The sequence below is a fragment of the Larimichthys crocea genome, chromosome VII (genome assembly GCF_000972845.2).
Source record: "Larimichthys crocea isolate SSNF chromosome VII, L_crocea_2.0, whole genome shotgun sequence".
Lineage (NCBI taxonomy): Eukaryota > Metazoa > Chordata > Actinopteri > Sciaenidae > Larimichthys > Larimichthys crocea.
The window spans coordinates 15015538-15034156 of NC_040017.1; the positions used below are offsets into that span (position 1 = coordinate 15015538).

The 18619-nt window shown below is 41.3% G+C and overlaps 1 protein-coding gene across 4 annotated transcripts in view; it reads left to right on the forward strand.

The window, feature by feature from the left end:
- Positions 1-3137: 3137 nt before the first annotated feature.
- LOC104935453 (lissencephaly-1 homolog) overlaps positions 3138-18619 on the forward strand; it is a 42668-nt gene continuing 27186 nt past the window's right edge. Inside the window, exons 1-2 of one of the 4 annotated variants that reach the window (XM_010751290.3) lie at positions 3138-3368; positions 10130-10448. In XM_010751290.3, coding sequence (XP_010749592.3) covers positions 10417-10448 — 32 coding nt within the window. In that variant the 5' untranslated portion in view covers positions 3138-3368; positions 10130-10416. Of the gene's footprint in view, positions 3369-3478; positions 3605-3810; positions 3835-10129; positions 10449-18619 lie in introns of those variants that run through there. The other 3 variants (XM_027280729.1, XM_027280730.1, XM_027280731.1) reach the window with 3 other exon arrangements.

An 18619-nucleotide genomic window follows, 5' to 3' on the forward strand; every position in this document is an offset into this window, starting at 1 on the left:
ACATCTGTCTCATTGTAAAGGACATGCATTGACCTAAATGACAGGCGCTGTTGCAGTGCACACAAATAAACACATACTACATTTGACCTAGATCAATTTAAATTAGGGAAATTGCATTTTTTAGCATTTCTAAATAGAATATTAGTCCTAGGGCCCAAAATTATCAAGACTGCTATCTGTTCAACATGTTCTAAACCTGTTGAAATCCCAACAACAGTAGCCAAAACATGTTGTTTGGGTATATTAATGGTTAATGATCTAGAACAAACTCACTGAGCGTTTTGTCTGCAGATACTCTTGTGTTGCTCTTTTAATACTGTGCTTCCATTTTGTTGGAGGCGCTAGACTCTCTGCACAAGAGCATTCAACATTTTTGTTCTGAATAGTTTAGCTGTTAAAGTTCTTAGTATGTTCATGTTATTAGATGTTTGCTACAGAAGTGGGGAAAAAAATACATAGTGTAATAATATCAAACTAAAGTATTTTCACATAATTTGCATTTATACCATTTGCAGTTGCGATTCGAGTGGCTGAAATGCAAAACAAGTGTGGGATATTATCAGAAAATACATATAAATACAGATACATTTCATTTTCATAAATGCTAAATAACTTCTAAAGGTCTTTGTGGGGTTTTTAAAAAAAACTGTAATATCTACCCCAAAATATTATGCACTTTGCTGCCCGTTAGTCATAATGTATTGTATCTGTGTGTCACCCAAAATGCTGACTGTCTGAGGGTTTTGTGTTTTCTCAGCTGATGAAATTTCTTCTGCACAAAAGCTTCTTAGGCCCTAATGTTTGAGTCTGCTTCCCCTGATGATGTGTGTTGTTTGTGTGTTGCTCTTTACAACATAACAATCTAATTATATTTTGGTCTGAGTATGCTTTTTTATATATATATATATATATATATTAAAAATGAATAAAATACACCTAGTAAACGCTTTGTTTTGGGGTTTTGATAACTCTTACAAGTAGCCAGTGGTGGAACATTAAAAGGTCCAGTGTGTGAGACTTATACAATATTCACAACTATATTTTCATCAGTGTATAATCACATGAGTCTTTTTTATCTAAGGATGCCATGAGTCCTCTTTCATGGAGTCCGCCACGTTCAACTGCCATGTTTCTACAGCAGCCCAGAAAAGACAAACTAAACACTGGCTCTACATTTCACGTGTTTAACACATTTTGCCACCATAGTTTCTCCTTAATTCTAGGACGGAGAGGGTGAAGCAATAGGGTTGCAATCAGGAGCTACACCACTAGATGACACTAAATCCTACGCACTACCCCTTTAAGTCAAAGTTGTAATATCACTATGTGACAGTAGAAGTATTAGCAGCAGAAGGGACGGACAGTGTTATCCTTTTGTATTATATAATACATGAGTGTAGTATTTCATGAGATCAACCTATTTTTAGCTATTACCACTGCAAACTTTGTCAGCTTGTCATGTTTTACATAAAAATTATTAATTTTCAAAGCATACATGTCGAGTACATTTAACAGTAGAAAGTACAATAAAATGGAAATACCTAAAGATCTAGTGTGTAACATTTAAAGGTATCTATTGACTGAAATGGAATATCTTATTAACTATAACTATGTTTTCATTAGTGTAAAATCACCTGAAAATGAGAACTGTTTATGTGTTTATGTTACCTTTTAGAATGAGCCTTTTATATCTACAATGGGAGCAGGTCCTCTTCTATGACAGCTTGATTGACAGGTATGTGCCGTTACAGATGGCTTATTCGAGCACCCATTCAGCATGCCTCAGCATGCCGATATTTAGATAATAGAAGCAGTACATCCGACATAGTGGCGTCCGGCGTTGCATATTTCCGGCTTCAAAACAGCGCTTCAGAAACCTACAGAAACTAGGTTTTGTCACTCAGGCTCTGCCCATTCTTTATACTGTCATTGGTTACAATTTGAAATATCACCACTAGATGCCACTAAATTCTTCACACTGGACCTTTAAGTCCATATACAAGTAGCTCAAAAATATAGTACTAGTCACTTTCACCACTGCAAACTGCATTCATATTTTCAGTCCAAACCTTCTCAAAATTAATAATAATGACAGGTCTAATATAGTATTTAAAATAATGTATTAATTGCAGCTCAAACGGCTTAACACAGAATCAGAATCACTTTGTTCTCTTAGTACAAACATCAAACATATATAGACACAGGTACAGTTAAAATAACAAAACAGAGGACTCGACAGGTAAACATAGACATAATTAAATCAAATCAGATGATTATTTGTATAGCCCAAAGTCACAAAGTGTGTATTTGCTACACAATCTGTACAGGGAGTGACACCCTCTGTCCTTAGACCCTCAGTTCGAGTGAGGAAAAACTTGCCCACTAAAAATCCCTTTAACTGGGAAAAAAGATGGAAGAAACCTCAGGAAGAGCCACAGAGGAGGGATCCCTCTCCAAGGACGGACGTGTACAGAACAAATCAACACAAACATATTGTACAATCACAATGAATGATAAAATGATAATGAATTACAATGAATGATAAACATAAACAAGAACAAGAACAAAAACTATGTGCATGTAAAAAGGTAAATATATATAGATAAATATCTGTAGGTATAGACAAGATCAAAAAAATGTTTACACTGAATGGGAATGTGCAATGCAGTGGTGCAATGGTGAAGTAATAAATATACACTATGTACAGTGTGAGTGTAGTGATGATATTTACATAAATCATTTATAATTTACGTGAGTGTAGTGATGATATTTACATAAATCATTTATAATTTACAGATAGTATACAGGTGATGTTACTGACATTTTATGTCCGGGTTTAGCTGCTCATCATAGAGACAACCTGAGGGGGAAAGAACTGTTCTTATGTCTGTTTATAATAGCCTTTTCCATCTGATTCAATTGCATTCTCCTAATTTAACCTGTTTTTAATGTTGTATTCTTGTAATTTGATATACTTTTATGGTTCTTTTTGTTTGTTTGCTGTCTACTCTCATTTATTGTACGGTGTCCTTGGGTGACAGAAAGGCGCCTATGAAATAAAATGTATTATTATTATTATTATTATTTGGATAAAATAAGCTGTGTGTGGTTTTTTTTACCTCTGCTATCAAGGGCGTGCGCGCTCCCGTCGGACCGTGAACGCGAGCTCCGTGCGCGCCCCCGTCTTCTGAAGGCGAATGCGGTAGCCTACGAAAAAACAAGCAGGCAGCGGCGGAGAGCGAGACAAGACGAGCTCGGTGTACCTCCACATCGCAAGACCGTATTCTTGGGAGCGGAAAATTTCACGCCCTGTCGGGTCGTGTTACCGTTGGAGACGGCTGAGGATATTCACGGGCACAAACAAAAGAGTGAGTTGGGGTAGTTTCGGGGCTGTGGAAGCCGGTCAGGCTCGAAGATATGTGGCGTTAGGTGGAGGAAAATGACGATGTGGCTGTAATTTTACTGCACCTCCTTTTTTTATGTCTCAAAATGGCGGACAGGCCGCTCGGACTGGAGCAGCAGGTTTACAGCGGGAGTTTGTCCCGATAAACAATAACACGACACTTTACATGACGAATCGAGCGGGTCGGCGTTAGATGAGTGTGTAAGTTGATTATATCTAATTGAGTTTGAACGCCTTGTGTGCTAACTTTGTGACTGCATAGCCGGAGGAGGAGAGGAGAGGAGGGGAAGGGAAGGAGGAGGAGGAGGGAGCTAACTCCGCTAACGTTAACTTTAGCGAACGTTAGCGAACGTTAACCGAACATGGATGCAACGTTAACCTACCGGCTGTCGTCGTCATGTCGACAAACATCGTTAGCAACCGGGAAACTAGTGAGTGTGTGTGTGTGGTGTGGGGAGGTTAACAAATTAGTGGCGTTTGGCGTCCATCCCAAGTTCGTAATAAGCAGTAATTAGCAGAGTTTGAACAGGCAAAACAAACTCTTGCTTGTTAAAAAAAAAAAAAAATGTCGACAACAAAAATCAAATGTAGGTCACACGGCGTTACAGCTGTTAGCGTGTGGGTCGACTCGCTTACATGTAATTGCTGTCACAGTGTGGATAATTTGTTCAAATAAATCGGCTCTGCAGCGCCGGGTTAACATTTGGAGAAGAGAGGAAAAAAAAGGGCGTACGGGTGATGATATTCGTCATCTGGTTTGTGCCTTTGTAACGTTATATTTGTTGCGCAGATATCGTGATTTCTAACATGACATGCTTCCTTGGGGATGTTTCCTCTCGCTGTTTGTCGCTGTCATTCCGGTGTTTGCTCGCTAATGCCATGCTCAGCTGAAGCTCCATCACCACCATCACCATCTCTCTCTCTGTCTGTCTGTGTGTGTGCTTCATGCGGTTTGTTGGCACAGTGTTAGAAAATCAGGGTGGAGCACATCGGAGGCGATGAGTTGTGTGTGTATTGCGTCTATCGTGTACTCATTTTGCGAGCTTTCTCTCTCTCTCTGTCTCATTGCGTGGATTTTAAGTGTGATTTGAGAGATTTCGTGTGGGGGGATCTGGGGGATGAATGGACGCATATCATCGTTGTGGTGGCTCACAAGGGTTGTGCACTAGTCTCCGCTCGTAATTTTGTGCAACCTTGTTGTCGTGACAGCGGATATAAAGCATTGGTTTGAAGACTGGATCTTATCCCCCCCACCCAAGCCACGCCTGCGAGGTCCGCGTTGCAGCTTGATCGATCTGAATTATGGGATATTGATTGATGAATATGGTTTATATTTAAAACAAATAAAGATCACGTGTTAACCTTCAAAAGGAAACCTTGTCTGCATGGTCTTCTCCTCAGGTAAGAGTGTGTTTTTAGTCTGATTACTGGCTTGATCTGAGTCAAATGCAACGATTTTTGAAGAGCTTGTAGTATTTGGACAGCTGTAGTCTCAGCAGATGTTTGTTGGGGCTATTGTGAATCTTGCAACGCTGTGCTAACATTAAACTATCCCTTCAACAAATTAGCTAATTAATTGAGCAGCACCGATGCAGGCTTGATCATTCAGACCTTGATTAATGAACTTGGACTGTTCTGTAGCACTGTTTGACAAGATTTCACATGGGAAAAGCCCTGACTTTTTAGATTTTAGCAGATACATTTTCTGGCTATTTATTTATGCTCAACTTGAACCTAAAATAAGTTCAATTTTATTGATCCCACACAGGGAAAATGAAGTGTTACAACATCATGCATAATGTACAAAAAGCTAAAATACCAGGCTCTACATGAGCATGATGTTGAAATGGTTCAAAGTTCAAACCACAGTGCACGGCACATGAAACAGTCTTAACTTGTGCATTGTTGGACCCAGCGTCTGTGTTGGGGAACTAATGTGAGAACGGCGTCTCTTTCTCATACAATGCACACATGCTTCGTTTCCCTGGTGGATGTGTTCAGCTGGTTTTACTTGAAAGCGTTGTGAGTTTTATCAAAAGTTGATTTGAATAAGTGCCTCCCGGCAACCAGGCTCTATTCAGTGCTGTCAGCAATGGAAACACAGCAACCCCAATTGTGCAAGCCTCGGCCATTACAAGCACTGCTCTGCTGGCACTTGTCGGTTCGACAGCAGGAGAGTCGCACATCTTTGCAGGGCGTTCCTCTCTAATGTCATTTGTAGGGAAAAAAGTAAGGACAAAAGTGTCGCCTGAAAGCAGGAGAATATACAGTTTTGCCGAGGGGGGGTGGGGAGCCTCTGTATTTAGTGTCAACAGACAGTGACGAGAGTGAGACGCTGTTTGTCTTTGTGATTGTGACAGGCTACAGCTCCCCATATTACTGTCCTCCCTTGAGCTGACAGTAGCACGGTTGACCTTCCAGACAAGCTGTCTGGTTGTTTTTACTGACCCTCTGCCAGCAGCAACTGCCTGTCAACCTACAAATGTCCGCTTTGACACACTCTTTGGACAACTTCTCTCCTTTTTTTTTTTTTTGTGAATTATGAAGAAACGTTTGACGAGCTTAGCATGTCAACAAGCTCCAGATGCTGTTGAAGACATATTTTTAGCAACCGGTTATGGTGGTTGCCAGAGTAGCTTGGAGAAATGAAACGTTTACTTTGAACACATTTTATACTTGCCAGTTTGGCATGAGGAACTGACAGACTCCTCCGGTCTAAATTTAGACCTATATTCAACCGGTAACTTGTTGGCATGAAGTGAATCCCCCGAAGAGATTAAAATCTCAATCATTTTATGGCTGCCAAGTGTAAGATAAACTTGTACTCTGCAGTTATTTCAAACGTGTATGAATGAAGGAGGCTAACTAGTCTTCATTGTGTTGTTCCCACCTCTGTGTAGGTTGGCATGTGATTGATTTATTGTTTCTGTGAGCTTCCTGTCTGCTCTTGTCCGTGTGTGTGTGTGTGTGTGTGTGTGGGCTTTCTCAGTTGACATGGGCTCATCCATCAGGTAACACAACTGTTTGGATAATGGCCTGGCAGTGATTGGCAACTCGCACGTCAGTACGAGAGATGAGTAGTTTTTCCCATCTGGTGAATATACGGGGGCAACAGCCGATGCTGGTCGCTGTCCCAGAGAGTGAATTTTAACATCTGCTGCTGTGTTGTGCTCTTTTTATTAGCCACTGACGGAAGACGTCATTAGCTGTGTAATTTAATAGGTTCACTGATTGTTAGCAACCCACATAACTGACCCAGCCACCTCGCAGGTCTTAACGGCTGCAGATTGAAAGCAGAGCCAGATGTTTGCTCGGTTTCATCATCAGTCAGTGATAAAGCTCTTTGGATGACTTCTGTCTGAGCGCTTTACAGTCATTCACAGAAACTGATGTACAGAATGATCAGCCTCTCAGTAAGTTCTCCCAGTTTTCTCTTTCTATGAGACCTGAGACAATTAGAGATGAGGTGGCTTCTGCACAGGCACCTACTTGACGAGTTGGCATAATAAATTATCCATGTTTCTCCAGCTTATACAGCACGGTGGCATTTTAAATTACTGGGTGTGCAGCTGTCTCCTGTTATCTTTTATCTATCTATTTTAATAGTTTTTTAATAGTAGAAAAATCTCGCTGCATATTTCAGCACAACACATAATCTTTACTCATCTCCATATTTCTACTTTTAAGTAGCTAAATGTGTCAGCTGTGCAGAGTTCAGATTACATGACTGCTTTGCTTTTGTTTCAGTTAGCAAGGTTATGATATGTCAACGGGACAGCAAATTATAAAACTATCAAAGAAAATGAAAATTGTGTCTCTGTATGCCAAGTTTAGGGCTTAAGAGTTCCCCGATTATGAAACTGATATTCTTTGATTCTGACTCAAGTCCTTCAAGCTAGAAGTCCTAAAACATGATAAAAGGTCAGTGGAATAGTTTTACATACACATATTTACATATTTTCGAACTATATCACACATTTCAACAAAAAAATGAATCACAGAAGAATAAATGAAGCAGCTACTGCACAACGAGTAATTCTTTGTCAAAATTCAGTCCCTGCACAGAGGACTATTATAGCGGAAGTATTATAGACGATGTCCTCTAATACATTTTTATCATAACTTTAACACATATTTTAGCTTTTTTTTTCTCATGCTACACCTGATCAGTACAGCTCTGTGTCACCTGTAACGGGCAGCCATGGAGGAGAATGTAACATTCCTAGGACCTGAGTGACACACAGGTGAAGTCATCAACAGAAAATGAGGGCGCTCCAGATTCCAGCTGTTTGCTTTTGAACGAGGATCATAACATAATGACGAAGACAGAAAACAGTGACAGAGAGGTGATAACTGTCAGCATTGTTGTGATGGCATGTTTTGCAAAGAGCTGCGGAGAGACAGTTTCACACTCCTCTTTAGACTCTGGTGTTTTTATTCTTCTCCTGCACAGCATACCGCAGGGACAGACGAGGTATGTTGTACACATACCTCGTCTGTCATGCTTGGCAGGTGGTGTAATGGGAAGCTGTTGAGTTTGTACCATTCAGATTGGATTTGGATTTGAAATGGTCGGCTTCAGTGTTGTTAAAGTGCTTCAGTAGTTAACATCCTCTTTGAAAGATTTGCTGACACATTACTGTGTTTTCTAACATGGTTTTCCTGTTTTTGGTTACATGGTTTGTTTTTTGTAGGTCCAGTCAAACACAAGGACTTTATGTTTAGCTGTATGAAAACAAACTGTGCACAGATAGTGATGCAGTGGGTGTGGTTCATTACAGTTGTGACTTGGCACTTGATTGTTGCATTCTTAAACCTGACAGAGACAGAGTATTTTTTCCCATTACTCACTAAAAATGGCATTTTAACAACCGATGACCCGTCGGGACGCATCAGGAAATTAAACAGTATCTCAAAGCAGTCTGCACCATTACTGCAAGAGGCCCTTTATTGTGCATTTCCTGATGCTACACAAAGACAAGCGAATCAATGGGAGGAACACTCTAACCATTATTAACTATCAGCGGGCAGATTTATAGACGCAGCATGGCTCTGTCCCATTCCCCCCCCTTCCAACGAGACATGACCACATCTTGTGCCGAGCCAATTAGCCTGATTACATGATTGTGCAAACATTTTTGCTCAATACCGAAGCTCCAAATGAGATTTGCAGAGAGTGGAGTCTAACACATTAATGGACGCACACAGCGATGACAGCTGCCTATAGCACAGAGGGAAGTAGCAGTGTGTAGTAGATGACCTTGTTTCACACACTACAGCGTTTGTACAGGTTGACATGGAAGGCAAATGCCTTTTTTTAGTTTGTGTTGTATGTGTGGAGCCATTTTTAGCTTCAGTGCCATCGCCTTATTGTGTTGTTGTACAGCTGTGACCCTGAACCATGGCGGGGTTGTTGGGAGTCGTCCAGAAACTCCCCAAGCGCCGTAATCCACACACAGTCCGAGGTGAAGCAGACATTTGGACTGCTGTCAGGTGGTGACATCAGGGTTCAGAGGTTGTCTGCGTTTGGTTGCTTTCCGTTGAACAGTTTATCTACAACACCAACGTGTCTAATATGCAAATAAATAAGCAAACGCCGCATGTTTACTTTCACCAGGATGGACTCTATGTGCCAGGTAATCTGCAGTCTTCATGTTTTGAATATACGTATGAGCGACTGAAGCAGGACTGAAAAGGACACAATCTCCCTCGTGGTAATGTCACTCCTGCAGCATCAGCTGAAATGGTGAATGTGTGAATTTTCCATCATTGCAGCTTCCCAGGGTGTTTTCAGTCCTCATGCCTGCTCCAAAACTCATCACCATTTCCTTCACCACTCCTTTGCCATGCAGCAAATCTCATACCTAACACACACTGTCTACATCTGTGCCTTGTTGTAGTTTTGTCTGTTTGTTGCAGGTCTTTTAGGGGGTGGTAAATTGGCTTCGTTTGTACCTTTTTTTTTGTTTACTGGTCTGGCAAAGATTTAGTCAGACTGGTCCCAGTCGACTAAGAGGCTTATTGTAGCTTACAGTTAGTATTCAAGTGGGTACCTGCTTTGGTAAAGTGCTTTTCAAGGCTGCAGTGTAATAATAGACTTCATCACAGTATTGTTAACTGCATTTCATTTTGTCGACATTCATTGTTCTTCACATCAATACTCCACTGCTGACAATAAATTCATTTTCACACTGACGCGAAATGTTTTACTGACGCAGATGGTCACAGTGACTTCATCGTGCCATCACGAGATGATAAGGTCGGCGAATTTGACAAGAGCACAGCGGTTACTCGAGCCCGCTCGGCTGTGTCCTGTTTTTCTTCTCTGTTGGCAACCTGGGAGTACATTGCTCGGAGAATGTGGGTCAGTCCTTGTATGTTGACGGAGAAAGGAATTTGCTGCAAGAGCCGACCAGACTGGTGACATGACAGACAGATTTGAAGGAAGATAGAAGAGGAGCTGAAAAGCAGATGAAGGAGTGGGTTATAGAAAGGAGGTGATTTCTATGCAGTGGGACTCACACTCTTGTTTCTGGTAGTAGTACAATATACGTATGGTTATCTTGTTGTTGACAGGTCCTTCAGCCATTTTATCTGCATATAAACTGGTGCAGACATTGATGCAGTACTCCTCTGGCCTATAAACATTTTCATCCCCACCCACTCTTCATGTTCTCTGTCATGCATACCTAATGTTGACTTTCCCTCCTTCCTCTCTTTCCTCAGATGCAGTGTAGACTTGGCTGGTGACTGGTCTGCAGGCTCTCCACTTCTCTTGTCCCTGGAGTCAGGCAGTTCAAGGGGGGGCAGATTCCTGCGTTCCCCTTCTCTCAGTCTGAGTCTTTTTCTGTCTGGACGGAACCCAACTGCCCACCAATTGGAGTACACGGCTCGTCCTCGCCCGTGTTGCTTGGATCAGCACAGCTCATCTCCTGACCGAGGAGAGCGCAGCAGCTGCACAAGATTCACCTTCGAACAACTGATCCCGGCCCCGCCCACATTGCCCCGTCACCATGGTGCTGTCACAGAGGCAACGAGATGAACTGTAAGTTGCCATATGAAGATGTCATATTCAATATTTATGGTTTAATACACTGTGGTTGACATGTTGCTGTTGCATCATGGGATGAGACGTTTTTCATTTCACCTTCATACGAGATTCACTTTCACCGGTACAACCACATTCTTCTGATGTTACCATGCAGCTTTGTGGTGACATGGTAACGGTTAGGTGCTTTTCTCAAAGGAAATTTGAAGGTGTGATATTAATCAGTGTGCTAATTATTTTAATCAAAGTTATTAAGTTTTGACATAAAAGCAGATAATCCTGTTGAGCAATCTTTTAATCGACTAATCATCAAAGCTCTTAGTATCTACTCTATGCTTCATGATTTTATGACAGCTGTCAGGTAACTAGAAAGTTGAATCAGCAGTTATTTTTATGTTTGAAAACACCAAAATGCCACAATTCAGGCTACATTCATGTTGACTATTAATCAGATACAAACTCAGTCGAGAAAAGCTTTTTCTTTCTAGTATTAGGGGGTTAAAATACCTTTCTTGCTGAGTCGAAAGTGGAGAACAAAGGGAAGAATGAGTGGAAAGACACGCAACAAATGTCTCCTGACGAACACAATCTTCTACCTCATCATCTTTTTGTTGATATGTTGTGATGTTCTTCTGGCTTTCATCTAATCAGATGTGTGGGTTGAGCTAAGCTGCTGTTGGCCTGATCTGAATCAGATGTTTTTTGAAGTTGCCCAGTGACATGAGTGCCAATTACAGTATCAAAGAGCTCTATAAATAGCTTAATGTGGACCTGCTCCAGTGTGTTCTATTTGTATACCTGTTCTCAAGAAAAAAGACTCTAGCACAAGCTATTGATATTCTTTTAATTGTTTTGGAAGCCTTGAAAGCAAAAACACTTATAATTGTTCTTTTAAGGACAATCTAGAGTTTGCTTCCAGGCAAGGATGTGCATTGATTGTGGGAATTAGTTTAAATTGGGATATTTTTGGTTATTTTTTCCTCCTTGGGTCCCCCTCAGGAGGAATCAATGGCTGGTTGAAGGTTCCCAAGCTCCCCTGAGGTCTTGTAGCCCAAATGTATTGATCCTCCACCTACACTACCTACCCCTGAATATGTTTAGTATTCACAATTTGCTCTGTGACCTTATGAGAAGCTTGAAGCGTCACCTTTGCCCTCAAAACAAAAACAGGCATCCAAAGTGTTGCACCAAGCATCGTGCACATTGTCAGTACTCGGAGTGATTCCTCGGGGAAACCATGTGCCCGAGATGTCTGAAATCTGCCGACAAATGATCTGGCACAGACACAGAAGTGGCATACAGACAAAGAAATATCTTTGCACATGTGCTGTGTCGTATATATTGAGCAAATTAGGGGAGGGGAGTGAAAGAGTCTGTGATAATGGAAGAAGTGTAATTTGGCCCTGCTGAGTCTGTGGGCTCGGTAATTAACCCCTGAGGCGGGGGATAAAAAGTTAAGGCAGCTTGATGTGAGATACAAGGTCATTAGAAGGAGATGAGATGATCTAGCGGAGCTTCAGTCCTTAAGAATCCCCCTCTACTTAAGAAGCGTGTTAAAACGGCTTGTTTTAAAAAAGCATATGATCGAGATATTTGAGGTGACGACCCCGTTTATTGTCATTTGCCCTCCTGTCATCGAGAAATGCTTCAGTGTTCACATGACGAGCCTCTTAGCATTCCCAACTACGTCCCAGTGTTTTTAGATTAGCACCGTGGGAGGGGTCTGTTGGTATGGAGAGATCTATTGGAATGCTAATCTTTCAAGCTATTTGCTATTCAGAGGAAGCTGCCAGGGACCCCCCTCCTCTTACTTCTCTCGCCCCTCTTTTCTCCTCTGTTGCACAAGTCTCTGGCCCCACAGCTCACAGGAAACTGGTGTGGGACCATCGCACCACTTGAGTCGCATTCAAGCATCTGTTGCATTCTTCCCGTCGGAGATGTCGCCTGGCTCGGTTGGCGCTCTCAAGTGGCCCTAAGATCTTGTTTCCTAACTGGCAACCCCGTTTTGAGAAGCATGTGGCAGATTTTTAATCAGGGGATATAGCAGAGGGGATAATGGGAACTGACCAGTCAGCTAGTCACACTATTTTTTTCATTGTGCCCCCTACTTGCTTTGTCACAGACTTGTTTAGCATCAGGCAGCTAACACATAGATTGACTCTTTGTCTCCTCTTTGCACGTTTTTAAGCTTAACTCTCAGATGCAATCAAATAACTAAAAACTATGTTTATTCAATACTATTAGAGTGATTAAAAAAAAAAGTATATATTTTACCTTTTATTTCCAAGTGAAATCACAGAGAATGAAAATGGCTAAAAAACAAGAGAGAGCTTGTTGGTGTTTTTTTTTTCCCCCCAGTAAACGTTGACCTGCTCTTTTTTATTACCCCAGTGTGGAAGAACATATTATAAAAAGAGAATTAATCTTTCTGTACTAAACTGATGCTATTTTGTCAGCACTGCAGTCAGATGCTGCGATGGCGCAGACAACAACAACTCTATTTCTATGAGCGTAGCCAATGAAAAGCACATTTGTGTTTCTTTCCAGGGTCAGGGGACTTGTCCCTGCTGGCGGGTAGTAAAAATAGATATAGAACACAAACTATCTGCTCCCCTGAAAGACCTGGAGGCACCTATGTGCAGATAGGCCTTTTGCTTTTGAACTCTCTTTGGTTTGAAAAGAAAATCCCATCAGCCTTCTCCATGTCCCAGGCTACAAGATGGTTCATGTGATTCTTGTCCTTTTTCCATCGCCCCCCGGGCTGTAATTGTAGTGACATAACAGATCAAATGCCAAGACATCTGCCATTAAGAAATCATAAAAGTACGATGAAGGACTGCGGTGTAGAAGTGATTCACTGGCCAACAAAGAAATGGGATATTGTCATGATTGAAAAGCAGGCATTGGTATTGATCTGGTGGCTTTTTAAATCAGTTGGTCTGTTTCAGTAGCATATTGAAAACGCATCAGATTTGTAGATTAAAGATCTAATCTTATACCTTTTTCTTTAATTGGACATAATGCATAGATCGTTCCCTACTTGGATCCATTTTTTATTATTGTACTTTTTTTTTTTTAACATTAATACAGTAGAATTAAATAGCATAGATACCCAGTTTGGTAACCATGAGTTTTGAATACCACAGTATAGCATTGTATCAGAGTGTTGCTGCAGCCGTAGCTCACAGATATAGACACTTAGTCTTTCCATTGGCGCTCAGTGTACTGAACATGGCCGGTTGCGTCTGCAGGGGGTCTATCAGCAATACGGATCTGATTTTGCCTCGGGACTGATACACAGATGGATTGGCATGGTAACAGTCTCTGTGGTTTGGACCCATCATCCCATATCAATCATTCACCATCCCCTGTATAAAAAGGACTTTGTTTTAGGAATAGGACCAGTCCACCGGAGGTAGAAACCTGAATCCGCTGCACATTCGAGTTTCCAGTGGTTTCGTGGCCAAGCACATATCTGACTTTGTTCATCCTCATTTATTTTCATGATTCAGAGTTCACTGTTTTCATCGTGCATGTCATTAGTCGTTCTTTTTTTTTTTTTTTAAATGTTATTTTCCTGACCACTTGCCTTTTTATTTCAGCCAGACCATTTCTTTTATGTTTGACAATATATCTGTAGTTATTTTAGAGCTGCAGCGACACATTGATGGATTAGTTGACTGAAAAAGAAATATTTTGTTAATCGGTTACCTTTTTTTTTTTTAAGTAAAGATGCCAAACATTTGCTTATACCAGCTTCTAAAATGGCAGGATATTATGTTTCCCTTTGTACTATATGATTAAAAAATAAATATGTTTGAGTTTTGGACTGTCGGTCTAATGAAACAAGCCATCTGAGCATCTTGATCTTGTGAATCCAGTATGACAGGAATCAATCCATCTCATTGTCAGCTCTGTCGGCAGTAGCATTAATACAGATGGAGATATTACCTCAGTAGATATCCTTATTATGTGCAAAGGGAAGCCTAGTCCCATGCCTGTCCTTGTTATCCTTTTGTTTATTCAAGCTTACATTATACACATCGTCATGGGATTTGTGAAAGTACACTTGACTCTTTTAAAGCTTTGGCTTCAGCTCAGCCAACAAAGCTCCATCATTACCATGTGACAGAAAATGTGTGTATGCTTACACACCCAGTATACAAAAAGTGTCCGATCTCTTTGTGTATTCTGGTGTGTAGACCAGAAAGCAGGCTGCTTTTTGATGTGAAACCATTCAGCACACACACACAGCTTCTCAATAGTGAAGTGTAGTCATTGTTTAAGTCTGGATTCACTAAAAAAGGTAGCCTTGAATGGGGACTTTCCCTTTTGAAGCTTTCTTCTGGCTTAAAGGTTGATTCCTACTGCTATCTTCTCCTTCACAACCTACCTGTCTCACATTTAAATGAACAGCATTATGATAATGGTCCCTGTTAGAGGCTTTGAGATGATTGAAAGCTGGGAATCAAGGAAAGGGCATAAACTTTTATAGATGAACCAAATTCTCCCTTTCATGTTTTTTTCTCTTTTGAAATGATGTGGTGGGTTAATTATCTGGTTAATCTAGGTAGTAATTGTGCCTTCAGGGGGAATGCTTCATATCTCAGCACCTGGGGCCCCTCTTCGTCAGTCAAGCAAGAGAAAATGGTGGATTGGTTACAGTTTTCACGGAGATCCAACTGTATCTGGACAGTTATGCAACCGTGTCATATGACTTGTGTGGAATGTTTCTGGTAACAAGGTCTCCTTGAGAAGTTATCAGCTGTTCAGGCTGAGGCTCAACCTTTTTAGCTCTCTACCGGCCAGCTTCTCCTTTCACTGCTTTCCTGAATGTGTCCCCTTTCACACATTTAAACTGTGAGCTTAAGCAGTGGTTCATTTTCTGTAAATATCATTGTAGAGTTTGTTTACTCATGACATGACCGTCCTGGGCATGTGACACCAGACAGGATGTACCCAGTCTTGGGTGTTTAGTGGCATTGATATTTTTCAGTTGCCAAACTTGAAAAACAACCTCACCTTCCTGTTTTCTTTAGACTTTCCATTAACTCCAACCTCTTTAAAGTAGGACTGACACTCTCTGGTCAGTTGGTTGATTAGTCAATATGCTCTTGTCTGACCAAATTCTCATTGGTTGCATTGAAAAACATTCACATCTATATTACTCAATTCTGTTTTTAGTTTTGGCATGTCTTATGTTGTTTTAGTGTTTATTTTGCTGTTTAGCCTGTTGAACTTGGCTCTAGCATGTTGGGCAGCTAAATGGAGCCATCCCAGGTTGGATTAATGTGGGACTAATGTTGCTTTTCTTGCTCTCTGCACGAACTGTTCAGCTGCATGCAACCAAAGCCAGCTCAAACATGATTGGTCAGTACTACTCGGACTACAAACAGATGGAAACCAGAAGACCACAATCTTCATTTTAATGCAGCTATGTTCAGATATTCATCTTGAGGTGATAATCTACTTGTTTTCAAACAGTGCATGTCTAAGGGTGTGGGCGGCGTGCTCTTAAACAACACAAACTGCAGATGTGAAATATGCCTGTGAAATAATCCATAGGAAGATGAATTTTATATGTGCCAAGGGATCTTTGTGAATATAGACCTCAGCATTGTCCTATTAAACATTCATCAGTAGTTTTGAAAGATTGAAGAGGTCCATACATTGTCTGCTAGAGAAATACGCCTGTAGACAGATATATGGTGCAGGGCAATGGCTTCACCAGGCAAGCAAAATTCTCATCCCATTAGATTTATTAGAGCATTAAAAGTCCGTCTGTAGCTAATGAAAGTGCTGCATGCACTGTGAAGGCCAGTGTTTCTTTAACATGTAGGCAGAGTGGGCAGGAAGCCCAAAGTGTCTGTTATGAAGTGTGTCATAAGTGGTGCTTTGACAAGGTGCTGGATGACTTCTGTCCAGACTGGCTCAGTCCAAAAATTGATCATTCAAAAAAAACAATTATTAAAGACAATTCAGCTAGGGACTAAAATGTTAATGTTTTAAACAGTTAACTACATTGCTGTTGGACTTTTAGACTAAAATAAAATGGTACATTGGAAATAATTGTCCGTGGCAGCCCTCATGTCGTGCCTGTAGAGTCTTATGGTTCTTTCAGACGGTGAGTCTTTGCTGCCTCCATTGTTTTCAATGTAAACACAAGGAGAGGGAGGGCGTCTGCTGCACTTGTTGACACGCAACACACAAGATTTAGCAATACTCTTGTCAGAGTTCTTTTTCTGCACTAAAAAAAGTTGTTGTTTTTATATATATATAGCCTCGTTTTTAGTGGATAGCTTTAGCCTCTGCTGGTTGGGTCTGGGGGAGCGACTGGTGCAGCAACCCCACGTTGTCTAAAAGCACGTTTGATATTGCCAAAAATGTGCGCTGTTGCATGAATAGTAAGTGTCTGTAATATGGTATTTTCTATTTTGGATTACTATTTTTTATAAATACCAAATTGGCAAAGTTTGCTACTTTCTTGGCATTACATTTCAAAAAAAGTGTTCATTGAATTTGTAGTATTATTCTGGTAATCCAGTGACCTTTTTAAAGAGTTGTCAGGCCACCATTAGCTTATCCTGATTTTGCACTACATGAGATGTGTTTGATATATTATGCAGCACTCGCCAAACAGCTTAACACACTTTTTATTTTTATCATTTACTCAGAATGTAGTGATCATCTACGACAAGGTGGAGACTCTTGGTGAGTCGCTCATCTCTGAAATGATGTGAACGGGAATAATCATGGAGCAGGACCTGGCAGGAAGCGACGTCAGTGGCAGAGCTCACTTCTCAGAAGGATGAGGTCATGCCTCACCCCTGTGTGTCTGTTTGTGTCACAGGCTGCTCCTTCCCTTTCACTCCATTAAGGGTTTATTATACATGAGAGAGCAGCTCTGCACCAGAAGTCTGACTGACCACAACTTTGATCACCATTGGCACCACATTACTTGCATTTTTAAAAAGACCTTGCTGTTGTGTTCAGGTTGCTGATTTGTTGTTTTGATCTAATTGAAACAAAGTTTACAGATACATCACAGGCTTTCCACGGTTCCTATTGTTCTCCCCCTCCTCTCTTCTGTCTGTCCTCTCCGTCCACGGAGTCGCCCTGCCCTCTTTCTCACTATCTCATCACGTCATCTAGCTGTGGGCTGCTAGTAACCATGGAAACCAGCCGGTATGCTCTCCTTCTGTCGACATTAGTACACATCTTTCCCCCATTTTCTTCCCTTTTCAATAGTGTTTGGGAGCCTGACACATTCAAAACTGAGTGTTTGTTTTTTTGGGCCACATATAGGGTGAAGTAGGGGTCAGCAGAGCGGTGGATAATTTTCTGTTCACGTCACCACTGTCAGACAGATGTCCACGGCTGCTTAGCTTCGCTTTTTTAGTGCATATATTAAACAGTATTAAAACAAAACCAGGGCTTGTATGTAAATATCAGCTCCTCATTTTGTTTACTTGCTTTGCTGTTTTCTGCAAATAATAAAGTGTGTGTTATTGTTCTTGCAAAAAGACTCAATATATTGAATATGATTCATGATTACCACCTTATCTCCTACAGCTATGTGTACACTGTGTTCTGCAGTATGGTTTGCATACAGCACCCACCATGTAACATAGCAAGTGAGGCACAAACCTTACATTGCACTCTACAGGCATTCACGTGTGTCTCCAGGCATACTGACTGGAGACAGACATGAATGACTTTCCATAATTTCAGATAATGATTTTAGTCTTTCTGATACTCTCCTCTGAATTAGACTGTGAATGGCTGGTGTGACATCTCGTCGGGTTTTATGAAATCGCACCTGCTAACGCACCCTCGACTGACACACCCACACCACATCAAAGCTTCCTCTGTGCCTCAGCTCCCCTCACCTGCTTATACGCTTTCTCCCAACATGTTGGCACACAGCACTCCTCCACCCAGGGCTTTTCCATCGACACCTTTTGGTCTAGGCAAGTCGTTTGACTTGCCTGGACATGCCGCAATGATTTGCATTTTCATTACCAATTTAAATGCCATGCCTGAGATGGGCCATCTCTGGAGTTGGGTCAAAGTGTGCCCGACTTCCTCCAAGAGGAGTTTGACCAAGGGCGAGGCCGCCACTGCCTTCTCTCTTAAAGACACACCTTCAAGAAGGTAGTCCTGTTGTA